This window comes from Phanerochaete carnosa, assembly GCF_000300595.1.
Source record: "Phanerochaete carnosa HHB-10118-sp unplaced genomic scaffold PHACAscaffold_5, whole genome shotgun sequence".
Classification (NCBI taxonomy): Eukaryota; Fungi; Basidiomycota; class Agaricomycetes; order Polyporales; family Phanerochaetaceae; genus Phanerochaete; species Phanerochaete carnosa.
In genome coordinates, this window is record NW_006767632.1 from 781706 (window position 1) to 796981 (window position 15276).

The 15276-nt window shown below is 57.1% G+C and overlaps 5 protein-coding genes across 5 annotated transcripts; 3 read left to right on the forward strand and 2 right to left on the reverse strand.

Moving 5' to 3' along the window:
* Positions 1 to 18: 18 nt before the first annotated feature.
* On the forward strand, positions 19 to 1187 carry PHACADRAFT_94240 (uncharacterized protein; the record flags this gene model as incomplete). Its single annotated transcript, XM_007395445.1, has 4 exons — positions 19 to 403; positions 457 to 703; positions 760 to 962; positions 1015 to 1187. 4 exons carry the CDS (start codon positions 19 to 21, stop codon positions 1185 to 1187), a joined length of 1008 nt encoding a protein of 335 aa, XP_007395507.1.
* A 193-nt stretch (positions 1188 to 1380) lies between these two features.
* On the reverse strand, positions 1381 to 2927 carry PHACADRAFT_255602 (uncharacterized protein). Its single transcript, XM_007395446.1, has 3 exons — positions 2341 to 2927; positions 2181 to 2285; positions 1381 to 2127 (listed from the first exon to the last, which is right to left on the reverse strand). Exons 1-3 carry the CDS (start codon positions 2806 to 2808, stop codon positions 1732 to 1734), a joined length of 969 nt encoding a protein of 322 aa, XP_007395508.1. The 5' UTR covers positions 2809 to 2927; the 3' UTR covers positions 1381 to 1731.
* A 3219-nt stretch (positions 2928 to 6146) lies between these two features.
* Positions 6147 to 7191, forward strand: PHACADRAFT_120259 (uncharacterized protein). The gene is made up of 6 exons (XM_007395447.1): positions 6147 to 6320; positions 6386 to 6488; positions 6554 to 6664; positions 6728 to 6870; positions 6926 to 6986; positions 7040 to 7191. Exons 1-6 carry the CDS (start codon positions 6166 to 6168, stop codon positions 7112 to 7114), a joined length of 648 nt encoding a protein of 215 aa, XP_007395509.1. The 5' UTR covers positions 6147 to 6165; the 3' UTR covers positions 7115 to 7191.
* Positions 7192 to 7348: 157 nt separating this feature from the next.
* Positions 7349 to 8539, forward strand: PHACADRAFT_28237 (uncharacterized protein; the record flags this gene model as incomplete). Its single annotated transcript, XM_007395165.1, has 10 exons — positions 7349 to 7390; positions 7442 to 7518; positions 7570 to 7592; positions 7648 to 7748; positions 7801 to 7960; positions 7997 to 8087; positions 8150 to 8226; positions 8288 to 8359; positions 8418 to 8452; positions 8513 to 8539. 10 exons carry the CDS (start codon positions 7349 to 7351, stop codon positions 8537 to 8539), a joined length of 705 nt encoding a protein of 234 aa, XP_007395227.1.
* An 843-nt stretch (positions 8540 to 9382) lies between these two features.
* Positions 9383 to 13677, reverse strand: PHACADRAFT_255607 (uncharacterized protein). The gene is made up of 13 exons (XM_007395448.1): positions 13556 to 13677; positions 13224 to 13500; positions 12697 to 13125; positions 12522 to 12636; positions 12155 to 12381; positions 11558 to 12096; positions 11401 to 11495; positions 11193 to 11342; positions 11010 to 11134; positions 10679 to 10905; positions 10483 to 10602; positions 9823 to 10414; positions 9383 to 9737 (listed from the first exon to the last, which is right to left on the reverse strand). The coding sequence occupies exons 2-13, from the start codon at positions 13405 to 13407 to the stop codon at positions 9619 to 9621; spliced, it is 2922 nt and encodes a 973-aa protein (XP_007395510.1). The 5' UTR covers positions 13408 to 13500; positions 13556 to 13677; the 3' UTR covers positions 9383 to 9618.
* Between the last annotated feature and the right edge of the window lie 1599 nt (positions 13678 to 15276).

Genomic DNA, 15276 nt, shown 5'->3' on the forward strand with positions numbered 1-15276 from the left:
CGTCATTTGAGCAGAGCAATGACGACCGCGAATGACACCGGCAATGTCGAGCAGGTCGACAAGGCACTCTTGCTCGCCGCCCTGCACAATATAGATAACACGCCGCATTTCCTCGCGGGTCCGATAGCTACCGCTGCAGCACAGGCAGCCCAGAACCTACGGATCGTGCTCGTGTCTCCGCTCTTCGACGCGAACTCTGCAGATTACCAGAGCCATCGACCGACTGCATTGGGGACAAAGCGGTTCCGCGATGTGCAGAATGTCCTGACCTATGTGTACGTCCAAGCTACCAAGGTCGCCCAGGAAATGGACAAGATCTTGATGGATGTGGATGTGCTGCTCAAAGGCGAGGATGAGCACTTGCAGGAATCTGCGACCGCAGATGCCCAAGTTGTATACAAAGGTGAGTTCATATCCTCTCTGTGTCTCGTAAACAACACCATAACAATTTCATAGTACACGACTTTGAGCCCAAGCTCACCATATGCTCAACCGCGAAGGACGTGTGGCTGTCCCCAAGTGAAGACCCATCCGCCCGCAACGAGCCATCAAACACCCCGGACATCGCTGTGCCAGTGCCCACCTTCTACCCCGTAACTGCCCTCGGTGGTACATTCGATCACTTGCACGCTGGGCACAAGATCCTGCTGAGCATGGCCTGCTGGATAACGGCACAGAAGCTCATTGTCGGTATGACAGGAAAGTCTTAGGCCTCTCCGTCGCAACATTCCACGATACTAACTTCATTCTAGACGACAGCCTATTACAGAAGAAAGTGAACAAAGACGTCATCCAGTCACTGCCGGAACGCATAGACTGCACGCGTAGATTCCTCGAGCTCTTCAAGCCAGGTCTGGCCTACGACCTCGTCCCGCTGAAGGACGTTGCGGGCCCTACAGGCTGGGACCCAAACGTCCAGGCTCTTGTTGTCAGCCGGGAGACCCTCAACGGCGCCGCCACCAGTAAGCCGTCACGTTTCTATTCGAGTAGACAAGGCACTGACCCGAGTCTCAGTCGAGCAGATCCGCAAGGATAAGGGCCTATCTCCGCTGCGGACATTCGTCATAGACGTGATCTCGCACTCTGACGCAAAACTCGACGTAGAGGACGCAGAGACGCTGCGCAAGATCAAGATGAGCAGCACGTTCATCCGCAAGTGGATTGTGCAACAGCGCAGCAAGCCATAACTGCACGACCTCTACAGGACTCTTCGCCATGATCTCACAACTTCTCGAAATCTATATCAGACGCATACAACGAGGTAATATATTGCGCGTAGACACAGCTGCAGAATACGTGAATGTAATTTGTACTATTCGGCCGATTATATGCTAGACTTGGGGTATAGGAACCAAGTGAGTGACTAGTTATGATACAAATGCAATGTGTTGTGTAGATGAAGCCATCCATAGTATGTAGCTCCGGTGTGAAATTGTCCCAGATAAAACGAAGGGGTTGGTACATGCGGTCTTGGAGGTGACGAAACGACCGCGAAGAGGTGATTAGGTCCGAGTATGCATGAGTGAGGCGGGGACCGCAACGGGCGAGTAAGAGTACAAGGGATGGTCCAGCGTGATAGGGCTGATAACAGAAATGACTGAGAGGAGTGGAGGGGGGGAGGAAGTAAAATCAGCGCGAAAAGCAGCAGCGGAAGAGGATTTGGAGGAAGCGCAGGCTGGACGACAAGCCGGGTACATACATGTTCTCTCGCTCGCTGCGGCCCCCGGCCTCCTAGTCCGCAGGCGAACCAGGCGCGCCGAGGGTCATGAACACCGTCTTGCGCTTCGTCGCGTGCATGCTGTCGCGGTAGCCCCCACCATCCGTGCGGGGAACGAGGAACTCGTCATCGCTGTCTTCACCATCACTCTCGACGCCCTGCGCGTGCTTGTCGCAGAACATGCGTCCGTCGACTTCCCAGTACTCAACAAGCCGCTCGGCGCAGCGTGGGTACTCGCACAGGAAGTGCTCGGGGTGGTACCGATCGCCTGAATGCGACACCGCGCAGGGGCCCTCGATCGGCTCTCCGCACGTTGGCGCGGCGCATAGGGAGTTGTTCGTTTCGTGGTAGTGGTAAGCGCAGAAGGGTTTGCCGTCGAGGACGTAGAACGTCTTGTCGGGGAATGGTTTCTATAGGGTGCACGTGAGCATCGGGCAGGTGGATCGAAACGGGAGCAACGTACGTGGCATGTGTGGCAATTAAAGCAGTCCCTATGATACTTTCCTTTGAGCTGACCGTCTGACGACGATACAGCATGTTTCTCTATGGTTTGGTTACAGCGACGGCACTGAATGCACACTACGTCAGCACAACCACTCAGTCAGCAAAAGGACACGACCCACCTTCGGAAGATACATTTTCTTCCAGCACCTATCGCACATCATAACCCCACCCTCCATCTGTATCCACCGCCCATCCTCAATCTTGCTCTCACACTTCAAACACGTCTTCGTCTTCGCTCTGCGCTTGCTCTCAGGCCTGCTCAGGCCGAGGCCCGGGCTCGTGTGCGAGCGCATCGGGAGCTTCGGGCGCATGCTGTCGCGCTGGCCGCCCTCGCCAGCGAGCGCCATCGGGAACACCGCGGGGCTCGACACCGAGCTCGCGGTGGAACTCGCCGGGTTCTGCAGCTCGTCCTCGTGCTGCTCAAGCAGGGTCTCCATTGCGGCCGGACGCTCCAGCGCGCCGATCGACTTGGCGGGCACGCGCGCGACGTAGGACGACGCTGTCGTCGACGTGCTCACGCTTCGCGCGGGCAGTCGCGGCGAGGGCAGGCTGCTCTCGGACTCGGAGTACTTGCTGTCGGACTTCATCGTATCCCGCTTTGTGGATATGGGAGGAAAGCGGACGCCCTGGGGCTCGGGGGCAGTCGAGCTGCGCTCTGTGCCTTGCCCTTCGTCGTCATCTGCATATGCCAGACCCTCGAACTCGGATTCATCGGGTGATAGAGGCGTTGAGGAGGACCCGGGACCATCTCCAGGTCGTGGCATTGAAGAGGTATCCACCGGTGCGATCTTGTTTTTGAACTTCTCAAAGAACGGCAGTGGCGGCGTGCTTGGGGTTGCGGGCAGTGGCGTCTTCGGAGGCTCGGCAAGCGGAGGCAGTACGCGGTCCCGGTGCATGATCCCACGGTCTAATGGGGATGGCGTACGTACAACGGCAGGTCGTGTTGGTGTTGTCTTACTATCATGTGGTGAGGGAAGCTTGGCTGAAAGCGGCGAGCCGCCGGACTGGGGCGAATGCGGAGACGCTGTTGAACCAGCAGAAAGCGGTGGTGTGCCTGAAGGATCTGCGGCATCAAATTAACTACGCGACGCGTAAATGACGTTCTCGCGTCGACACTCACTATAATGGACTGCCGAAGCAATATCGAGATATCGCGGTGCATTCGCCCGCCGGCCGTCCATGCCAGGAAGCACGGCGGAGAACGGAGGGTGCTCACTTTGGTATGGCGAATGTTCGTTCTGCGGGCTACCAATCTGACCCATCTGCGCAAACATTGCTGCATGCGCCGCCGCAGCGAATCCCCTGCGGCCTACACCGGCCATGCCTGCCTCTCCACCCGTCTTCGTGTCAATCATAGGTGGCGACACGATGCCCCCTGGAACGGATGGCTGGTGCGCATGTCCGTACAGGCTCGCAGGCGGGCCTAGATTCACGTTTACGTTCAGCGGCGGACCACGAGAGGGCCCGGCTTGCGGTGGCACCATGGGCCTGGCAGTCGAATAGATCACATCAGACTCTAGCTGCGTGGAAGTTGATGCTCGCGGTCGAAGCGGTGCTATGTTCGCAAATGGAAGATTCATCCGCGACAGAGGAGGCGCGGGACCCGACTGCGTCGGCTGGCGCGCGCCCAGGGTCGGCGAGCGGACGCTTCCTGGGGTCGGGACGCGAACAGGGACTGCCTGCACGTTAGGAGACGCCGTCGCGGATGGGGACGTCGGACCTGGCGACAACATGCGCGTGTGGTCTGGCGCGTGGTAAGGTGGGGGCTCGCTCGTCGTCGTCGGGCGATTGGGAAGTGCAACTGGCGCATGGGCTGGCGTGGGCTCGGAGACATTATAACGCGGAGAGAGAGGAGAGGGCGCCCGTGGCGTGGGCGTGGAAGGGACTGCGCGACCCACTAGGTCAGATGATTCTGGTCGCGAAGGAAACACGACCTTTTCTTGTGCACCCGGAGTCTGTCCATGCGCACGTGCCAAGGGACTCGGAACGCGCTCCGACAGGTTGTATGGGTTTGGGAGGTTCAGGGACGCCAGGGACGCCTGCCGCGGCGAGTGAGTCTGGGATGTGGGCGTTGGTGGTCCCGGATTCGCGAATCGTGCGCTGAGGGGCGTGCCCTGACGTGGCGGCACGGAGGCTGCGCGAGGCGGGACGTGGGTTGGCAAAGCTATGGAAGTAGCCTGTGGTGTCGATGGTGTCTGACTAGAAATGAGCTTCTGGTATTTCGCTTGAAAGAACGAGGCAGAAGTGGGCGACATGGGTGGTTTCTGGCTCGCTGCTGGCATCGGAGGCGGGGCCGTGCAGACATGTTCGCCCAGATCAGCGATGGGTACGGGCCGGTGGCATGTTGAACATTTGACGGAGGGCAAAATCTGGGACATGCGACCTGGCTCCGGCCCAGCGACGGTCAGAGACGAGGCCATAGGGAGTGTAGGGATGTAGGAACTGTGGAAGTCGGCAGAGGTCGGCAGTCGGCGTGGGCACGTCCAGCGCTGAGGATGATGAGGGGAAAGAGGAAGAGAGGGACAATTAGAGCAAAATCAGGCGTAGGCTAGAGGAGATCATGGCGCAGAGTCCGCCGTATGGAACCAATATGGAACGCAGGAGCCAAACCCCACTTCTGTTCAAAATCCCCCTCCGCGCTACCACGCGGCGTTAGATCAACATCCGGCCTAACCAAACAACCAGCCCGAGCCTCTGCAGCGACCGCCCCGCTTTTTGCAGCGAGTTCGCAAGGAAACATCCGCGAATGTGTTTGTGTGCAAGGCTGTGTTGTCGTGTGATGTTCGCGTTCATTCTCATGTTTAATTCCGCACAATTCACGGTCCTGCAGGGCTGCAACGCCTCAATAAGATTCGGTTACCTTTCCAAGTCTAGACCAGAAGCCTCACAAATGCAACCAATCAAAACGATCGTACGGAACGCGACTACGGGAGAATCAGATCATTAGCGGTGCACCAACCTTTCATCCTTATTGGCAACCGCTCATAAATTGCCAAGGCGCGCATGCGCCTCCCAACAACGTCGGGCCTAAAGCAACATGGTGCAGCGTGTACGCAGTACAGCGTGTGGGCAATTTTCAGAAAGAAAAAAAAAACAGCTTACCCATGATGTCACGCCGGTCGCACGAAAGCGACGTCCATCAGTCTTGCGGCGATGACAGCCCATATTGCAGGCACTGCTTTCTTGTCAGGTGGCGAAGAATAGTCGCATTTGGTTAGGTCAGGAGTCATGAACATTGGAACTAGGGTGTGTGCTACAAATAGCTGAGGTACTCAACATGGCGACTCGTGAGCGACAGAATTGAAACGTGTAAAACTCACCACGGGAAGGCCACATCGTAGAAATACTGTATCAGCTTCGGGATACTCCCGAGGGCAGTTCGTGGCATGCGTGGGTAACTATGACTTCACCGTATGTCTGCCGGAGATAACAAGTCCGAGTGTGAAGAGAACTCCGAGCGCGGCTTTTCTCAGGATACGAAGAGATCAACGAAGGAGGGGTCGTGTACAGCGTGAGAGCTATGCCTGATGGAGACCCGCGGTTCGCTTACGAGCTTGCGAGACGTTCAAGATAGAGTCCCGCTGAAGACTCGCTCACTTTGACGCGTCTCGAGAGCAGCACACGCTGCGCCACTCGCAGGAGTGCTCTCGCGTAGTTTTGGTATTCGAGCTCCAGCGAGAACACCAGGACTACGCAAGAGAGCTAGCAGGCAGCACATTACGCGGCAGCTCTGAAAGAGTGCACCACAGCCCTGCGACGGCGTCGTCGTGGCGCATGAGATGGCTGCTCGATTCGAGGATGTTCCATGCACGAAGCTGATAAGGAGGCGCTTGGTTTGTCTCGGCCTTATCTTATCTGCGCTTCTCGTAGCGATTAGATTAGATCATCCTTCGTCGGGACGCAAAGCGCGCCCCGGCGCACCGCCCGTCGCCAAAGACCCGACCATGCCCATGACACTCTCGCTCGATGAAGAAGCCCGACTGTACACAACGAACGCCGAGCGCGAGAAATACGAGAGCCTCGCTACGCTGTTCGGCATCATCATCGCACTGGACTACCTCGAGCGCGCGTATGTGCGGGACTCGGTCACTGCAGTAGAGTAAGTGCGAATTTCTCTAGGGGACGTGGGTGCGTAGGGCGTGTGCTGAGCTTAGGGGTCAAGAGGTATTCTCCGGCATGCACGCGGCTGCTGTCGCAGTATAAGACCATGCTGAAGCTCGTTGGGTCGGACGTGCCCTCCATAGAGGAGTTCATGACTCGCTATCGGGTAAGCAGCTCTCGTGCCCCGTTGTGCCACGACAGCTGTGCTAATGTCATCGCAACGAACGTCAGATGGATTGTCCAGCTGCGTTGCACAGACTAAAGGTTGGCGTGCCGGCAACGGTCGAGCACTCGAGCGAGGCGGGCCCAGAGACGGGCAAGTGGATCGCAGAGACTACGCAGGTGCGTTACATGTGCCTTTTATATATAAAGAATCTACCTTGACGAACTTTTGTCATTCTGCAGGGTTTCATTACATTTATGGACGCCTTGAAGCTGCGTATGCGAGCGAAGGATCAGCTACACCCTATATTACAAGAGCTTGTCACAGGGTACGCACGCTTCAAGGGAAGCAAAGACTGGGAAGGCCGAAGCAAGCTTGTCGCATGGTAAGCTGCAATCTCTTTTCTCTTTTTTGCCTTAGATTAACTTTGTCGGATTCAGGTTGATTTCACTGAATAGCATGAAGGCCTCCGAGGAGCTGACGGACGAGCAGATAAGACAGGTGAATTGTGATGTATTTCTAAACCGCTGCTTGTTGCTCAATGTGTTTTGCAGCTGTCCTTTGACATTGAAAATGCCTACTCCGAGTTCTTCAGGAGCTTGAGTAGTAAGGAAGGCGGACAACAGTGAATGCGCCAAGATGTGCGGATGCCTGGCTGTATACTAAAAGCACAGATCGTGAATGTATAACATAAAGACTGCGTCGTCTCGTGACAGCCTTAAACTGGATGTGCCGGACCTCTTTGTCACTCAAGCTGCCATAAAGGGCGACTTCTTGGACATTGCACACAAATCGGGACTCCGTTGAACACCCGGCCAGGGACTTGGCGTGGTTGACTCTGTTGATGTTACTTGACGACAACCATGGACCGCTCAATCGTCTTCAATTGGCACGGTATCTCTAGGGTGAATACGCCTTCTCGCATGTGCTCCGCACACTCTCACATCTGCATGTAGCGCCAGAGGATTCTCCTGTGTTTTGCACCTCCGGGCGACAAGATCGAGCTGGGGGCAGAGCAAAATCACATAGTATGGTACGTGACGGTCCATCTTGCTACCAGCGACCGACTGAGGCTAGTATACAGGAAAATCATAGATGCAGAAGGCTGTAAGAGTTGATCGAAGCTGGTTTGTGACTGGATAACGCTGAAGCATCCGGACAGACGGCTCTGCGTCGGTATTCTTTACAGGTCGTCTGGCGTGCGGACAGACAGCGTTATGTCCAGAAGGGCGCGTTCGCGGATCGCACTGGGTGAACGTAGAGGTGCGCACATAGACCTCCGGTTCTTTCAAATCGGTTGCTCACTTCCACTCAGCGCGGCGAGTCTGTCGCCCTTTCTGATCCCGACGACAACAAGGACAACAAAGAAAACAAGTCCGGTCCGGGCGAATGGACGAAAGCCTCCGTCCGCAACATCGACGACCCGTGCATGCACATTCACAACGGGACGTCGCAACCACAAACTTTTGTTCTCGGTGCGTCTGCCCCGTTCTATCTACACTCATTGACAGGTTGCACATGGGGCGCCGCAGGCACCGTCAGGTCTATCGGGTTCTACCAGATCAGGCTCTTCGAGCCTACGTTCTGCTGGAAAGCCGTCCGGTGCGCTAAACTGCTTTCCACCACGTCCGCGCGTACTAACGCCCCCGTCCCTCGGGGAGCAGACCGAAGCAGACGGTCAACGCAAAGTTCGATCCGCACCTCTGCGCGGCGATCCTTGATGGCGACAAGCTTTACGAAGGTCGGTCTCCCGTGCTGAGGCTGCCAAGGTGACTTTTGACGCCCCGCTGCTTGTTTGGCAGAGAGCGAGATGCTCACCGCGCGAATCCCGCCGGAGTGCGTCTTCTGGCGCCAGAACGTCAACAAACTCCCGGGTACGTCCCCCCCCCTCACTGCCTATCCCGCGCGTCGCTCACCATATCGTGCCGGCAGCGGTGAGCTACTTTGAGTTCATGGCGACGGAAGAGGTACGCGCGCAACCGGCTAGGCGATTTTTTTTCACGTGGGTGCTGACAGTCTCTCGGCAGGGCTTCGTGATGCGGAGGGAAGAGTAGTGTGGGCGCATGGGCCAAGGCGGTGGGACTCGGCTCGCTCACATTCCATGACCCGGGCGTCCTGCACAAGGTTATGCATACATCTCCATGTACCACACGGCAATAAATCGATACTACCGAGCACGATAGTGTGGCCAGGCACCGATCCCCTGCGAAGGACGTAGCATTTGCGCAAGCACCCGTGTGTCCTTGTGTGTCCCGCCTCACCCTGCCCTAGAGTTACGGTACCTAGACGCGGGATCGACGCAAGAGCCATAACTCTGGGCAGGATGTACTTGCTGGTCGCTGATTTTGTAACAGCTGCCGTCGCAGGCTACAGTAGACACCGCGGCTCGAGTGTGGCCTGGGATAGCTGAGACTATTGCGCACATAATAACCCACACCCACGCACCTAGAATCCCGAGACTGGAATATCGACCGGCTCGGTCACACTATAGAATCCTCATCGCAGATGAAGAAAGGAAACAGGAGAAAGAGAATGAAAATAGAACAGTAAGGGAAAAAGAAAGGAAAAAGAAACGAGGGATCAGTCAATTAACAGCCGGGCTATGCACGCTATCATGAGCGATCTCGGGTTCCACAACCTCCCGAGTTGTGGGTGACTGTGTGCACGCACAGCCCGAAGTTTTAGGCTGACAGCGACGGCGCCCGAGCTCAGGGTTGCCAGCTGCCATGAGGGCGACGATCGCGAACCCCAACCGCGCGTATCGACGAACCCAAAACGAATATTTACCATACGCATCTTGCGGCGGGACGGCGGCGATATGAAGGACCCGGTCGGACCAGGGACAAAAATCAAGGACGTGAGAGCTTACAGTAATAGCGAGGCATGCGATGCGAGAGGGAAAAGCGTGTACGGGGGGAAGCGCCTCTGACGAGAGTAACCACTAACGGATCTAGATTACGTCCAGTATCTGCGCAAGACCACGAAACTGGTTCTCCAGCCAAAACTGAAGAAAAAAAAGGTAAAGAAAAAATGTCAAAACGGCCGTCTCGTCTCCACGTCCATTGTCACCGTCATCATCAATGTCGAAGAACGAGAGAGCGAAAGATAAGTCCGGTTAGAGTGTGCGTCTTCGTCACATGGGTCCGGACGGTGGCGCCGAGTTGTATGGCTGCTGATGGTAATGCGCGGCGGCTGGCGGTTGTGCGCTGTGTTGCGTCTGGTTCATGCGCGCGAAGAAGCTGTCCCACGAGCCTGCATAAAACAAAGCGAGGAAAGAAAAATGCGGGTGTTCAGCAATGTCGGAGGAGCGGGAGGAGGAGGCCGAGAGCGTGCGTACCCCAGTCAAAGATTGTCGCAGGCATGCCCTCGAGGAAGCCTGCCTCGGCCATTGCAAGCTGCTCGAGAGCGTTCGCGCCCTGCGCCTGGTCGAGCAAATTGATGACCTGCACGTGCCCCGGCGGAATCGCGTTGCCGCCATTGCTTCGCTGCTGCGCCTGCGCAAACCCGTTGTTCATCGCCGGGTTCACGTTCGGGTAGTTGGCGCCCACGAGCGGCGCGTAGTTCACCATCGTCGGGGAAGTGTGCGGGTGACGACTTGGTGTGCGGTGCTGCTGGCTCTGCGGAGACGATGCGCTCTCTGGAGTCCAAGCCATCGTGTTGGGTCTCTGAGAATCAGGGGATGACGCCGGCGCCTCACCTTCCGACTGCTCGTGAATGACCGTTCCTTCGGGCAGATGCTTCAGATCCTCGGGATTGGCATCACGCCGCGCTATGAAGACGCCGCCACCAGGACGCGTCGAGTCCTTGCGGAACACCAGCCCGCCGAGCGGCGGCTTGACTTTCACGCCACCCGTCGGATTCAGCGCGGGGGCCTCGGGGTTCAGCGGGTGCTGCGTCGACTCGTACAGGAGCGTGATGATTTCCGCGGTCTGTCAATCAGGCGGAGGACATGTCAGCAAGATTGACACACGGTCAGCGGGTTTACGTAGGGACGAGCCTTGCGTCGAGCCGACATATGGTCTGACGATATTGCGGCCTCCCAGCGCCGGATGCAGTCGCGGAGCTTCTTCAGCTTGTTCTGGGCCTCCTCGTCCTGACGACGAGCGAACGTGTGGTACTGCACAGGAATGGCCGTAAGTTTGCTAGGCCTGGAGCGAGCCCCCGAGCGGGGATCGACGCGGCGAAATGCGTACCTGAACAAGGGCACACGAGGTGGCACAGTAGGCCACAAGCAACCACACGTCGTACATCCTCTCGTTGTGTTCCAGCCAGTCGATCGCGTCGCCCGTGAGCCGCACGAGCTCGGTCCACTTCTCGACCGTGAGCGCGAACTTGAGATGCTCGGGACATGTGTACGACATGCGCATGAACACGCGCCAGAATAGCATGTTGACACAGGAGTAGAGCATATGCAGAAGGCCTGGAAGCTCGCGGTGAGTAATCCGAAGCATCAACCCGTCTCGGAATCTCTCGGCACACTGGCGTGCCGGCGGCAGGCAGCCGCGGCAAAGAGATGGGGCGTACCTGCGTTCCGAGGAGTCTGGGTCCCGCGAAACTGTAACTCCTCCGGCAGCGCTGCCCGCCAGCCTTCGAGATCGGTAAGGATGCCTTGCAGCGCTTCATCAGTCGTTACGCTCAAGCCGGCCGGGCTGCCGAACAAGATGCCGCCGGTCAGCGTATAAAGAGCACAGGGGCCGGCGGACGCACCTATAGATATTCTTCATCACACGCCCTAGGATTAGGCTCAGGCGTGCCAGATAGTCCAAATACAGGTCCGTTTCGTCTCCAGACGAGGGCAGCCGAGCGTCGCAGTCGTTCACGTCTATCATGGACGGATGCCCATACGTAACGCCCACCCTGAAGAGCAACAAGACTTGTTCAGTCGGGGTCTTGCATGGGCTCGGTGAGTACTCACCATCGATCGAGAATGACACAGATGACCCACAGACGCCGCCTGAGTTCGATGTTCTGCTTGACCGCCTCTGCACGGTGCAAGCCGAGGTCCTGCGCCTTGTGACAGAAAAGGCACCGTTCAAAACCCGCAACCCAGAAAAACAGTGATGGGTGCCTACCATACGAATAGCACTTCCCAGCCGGACCCAAAGCGCTGACAGCGCGTGTGGCGCATACTGTGAGTGGCAATCACCACACATGGAGAGGATCAACAACGCCTGAAGGTTCACGATGGATGCCGTGGAGAGCACGTCTTCCTGCTTGATCAGACTGTTCACTGCGAACCGGAACTGGTCAAAGGTGGCTTGTGGGGTTTCGCGGCGAGCCGCGGTGACGAGACAGATCGAATACAGCAAGATCGGCTGCGGCGGGTTACTCGCGATGAACTCTTCTCGCGTGATCACGGGCAACAGCGGCGCGATGTCCGCGAAGTACGCATTGAGCAGCTTCTCAACAACATCTCGTTCGATCGACGGGTCGATCGGCTTCGGGTGCGCGAGCTGCATCTCGCCCGGCGGCTGCGGTTCGTGTACCTGCAGGACGCCGTCGTTGCCAGTGCTCACATCCCAAGTATGGTGGTACCGCGTGTCGTAGCTTTCGTATGTTCGCGATGAGATCATCGCTTGGGAATGCAGCAGGTAGGCGGGTGAGGTCGGCCCTAGATTCTCTACTCAGCTTGGCACCCGAAAGGACTCGCAGAGACGGGCGTCACTCACCAAAAACGCGGACCTCTGAGCTGCGGCCACCGCCATCCGTTGTGGGAGACTGCACCGTCGTCGCGTCGCCTCGGTGCCGTTCCTTCTCCTCCTCTTCCTGTTTCAACGCTTCTAGCTTCTGTTTCCTGAAGCGTGTCTCGGTGATGGGAAGGAAGAAGGTACAATCGAAGCCGTATTGTTTACAGTGCTGACACTCAGGTGGTTCGGTGTCCGCTAGCACGTCACATCTGCAACGATTTTGCAGGATTCAGCAAGCCCCGTCGGAAGCACACATACACCGGCGTGGATAGACAGACACGCGGAGAACCAAGGAGAAGGCGGACGCAAAATCTGTTTGCCTTGTGGAAACGAAGAGCGCAACACGAACCTGATCTTTCGGCTTCTACAGCTATCACAAGCACGCTGAGTCTTTGTCCGTTTTTTGCTCTCTGACTGCCCAGCTGCGCTGGCCGAACCTCCACGGGTTGCGTCGCCGGACGAATCTGTAGGAGAGTGCGTTAGCCGTACCGCATCGGCTGCACATTCGGGCAGTGTGTACTTCCTTTTTCGCTTCCCTGTCGCGGGAGCCGGCGTCGGTGGTGTCGATGCTTCGGCTTGCGACTGGGATGATGGATGTGGGTGCTCGGCGTGCGCACTTGGGGCAGGCGCGCCGTACATGACCACGCTAGGCGGGGCTGGGTAGTGTGGGTACGAAGGGTATGGGTGTCCGTAGGCGGGATGCTGGACAGGGTACGGATAGGTTGGCGCACCAGGGATGCCTGGGCCCATGTGGGAGCCTTGGCCGTTGTGAGGGGATCCAGCGGAGGCAGGCTGCTGATACGGCGACGGCGACGACTGGTACGAATGGCCGTTCATTGCATAACCTGGGTGTAGGACGTAGGACTGTCCGTGCACGGCGTAGTGGGGGAGGTGGTCACCAAAGCGAGGCGAGGATTCCGACGGCGGCTGTTCCCTGACGTTGGAGATGCGTGCTGAGGAAAACGGGGGGCAAAAGGGAAGATGTATCACGTAAGTCTTGTGTTGCTGATGCACGACGAGATGAACGGAAGAGCGAGGGAAGGAGACGCACAGTGATCCACGATAGACGTAGGCGTGGGCTCTCTTGGTGAGACTTGGGAATTGGCCCCCGGTTTTGTTCTGGCCTTTCTTGATTTCTTTGGTTGAGCCGGGGGGTGAGTCGGGGAAGATTGCTTGGGCGGCTGCGAGGTACCGTCAGATGGAGCGTTGTCGGTCGCGGGCGGATGGCTGCTCATTATGAAAGCAACTGAACGAGGCTTATAAACAACTGATTTCAGGCGAGGCCAATCGGACCGCCGGGCTCGTGGGTACGGTTAGGCGTGCAAATACTATAGTATTTGTTAGGCCTCCTCTGAACGAAATAAGGTATGCGGGCCTACATACAAATCCGAATTACGCAACGGAGACGAGGGGAAAAGGGGAAGACACAGAGGTTCGGCACGTTTGAGCGCGGTAGGCGCAAGTGCTCGCTGTGCAGGACGTGCTGCCCAGTGCCGAGGACGATATACGCGATGTTGGAGACGCAGGAGCGAACTCTGTGTGGAGGAAGGGACGAAAGCCGACGACGGCAGGCGCGGGCCAGCATGGAATAATTGAAGTCTGGCAGTGGGATGCCGGGCGCGCCGGCGACGTTTCAAGGCCCGACGTTTACATCATGGACTGCTGGTCTAACAAACATTTGAAACTCAGCGATTGAGTTGTCCGATCGGCGATTGCGATCCCGGCATGCTCGTCATTACTCATGAATCACGTCTGCGCTCTTCAACTGCACAGACGCCCGTCGCCTTCTCACGCTTTCGCTGTGCCCATCTCCCTGCAGCATTCCGAGCCCTCTCTCGCTTTCCCTGGCCCTCGCTCTCGTCTCTCAGGGCACTTGCACACATCGCGCAGATCTAGCTCAACGCTGCCCCTGAACAGCGCGTCACTCTTCCCACGCGCCGAGTATTTTCAGGGGGGCAAACTTGTCCTTCGGGCGGCATCAATTATCCGCATCCGATACCCAAACAACCACCGCTGCCTCCAGCGTCTAGCTGGCTCCGAACGCCGTTCTCCTCGACGACGAGCTCGTCTCTCCCTCGTCCCTCTGTTGCTCTCGACACCGTCCTCTGCACCGACACCGCGCGTGTTCCAGCCCAACCTTATGCCGTGCCTGGAAAAGTTCTGCGCCCCTTGGAGCACAACGCCGTAACACTCAAAGCCTATTCGAACGCCTCCATCTTAATCGCCCGTATCAATCAGCGAACCTGCTGCGGACGCGTAGCTGCCCTTGAAAGTTCCATATCGAAAACAATGAACAGCCTTCGAGAACGTCGACTGTCTCCCATAACGGATCAATCGTATCACTGTCGTCCCTGCAAGGACAAGGACGCTCCCGGTCCAAAGAGGCCACATGTCACAACGCTTGCACCCCATTTCTCTTACTCGTGCTCGTCCTCGCGTACGGGCTGTAGATAGAACGATAAAGAACAGCTTCCAATGCATGCCCGAGCATTGAACAGTAAACCAGCAGACCATAGTCATTAATCCGCCGAGGCTCTGAAACCAAGGGTTCAGCTCGGTGGCTGTGTCTGATTTCCTGTAGGAAACGTTTTCGAGCAGCGTGTTTAGCTACAGAGCAGTAACATGCTCATCTCACGATGTGCGAGAATATCATTATCTCGGAGCCGTCTGCATCGATGGAATTTGTATTACTGACACCTTACATCTTCGCCAAAAAAAACTGCTAGATCCTTATGGAAGCCACCGCATTCACGCCCCAGTCATTCTTGTACGTTGTCTACCATCTTCTGTCATCGACTTCATCTATACCGTCTCACTACCAACATGATGTTATTCACTACGACCATCGGTCTTTACCTGCACCCCGCTGGGCATTACTGTGCAGCCCATCCTCCCGAAGCGCAGACGTATGAATGCAAGCGCACCGCGAGGTCCAACAGCCCATGCACACACACCGCGGCGCACGTCGTACGACCGACCGGCAGATCGCGCACGCACCGCGCCGCCAACTTTAAAACGCTAACGCCTCCATTGACAGTGCATTGACAACACCCTGATTATTCACAAATCCCGAAGCACGGTCAACAGCACGAGGGACTTGGCAT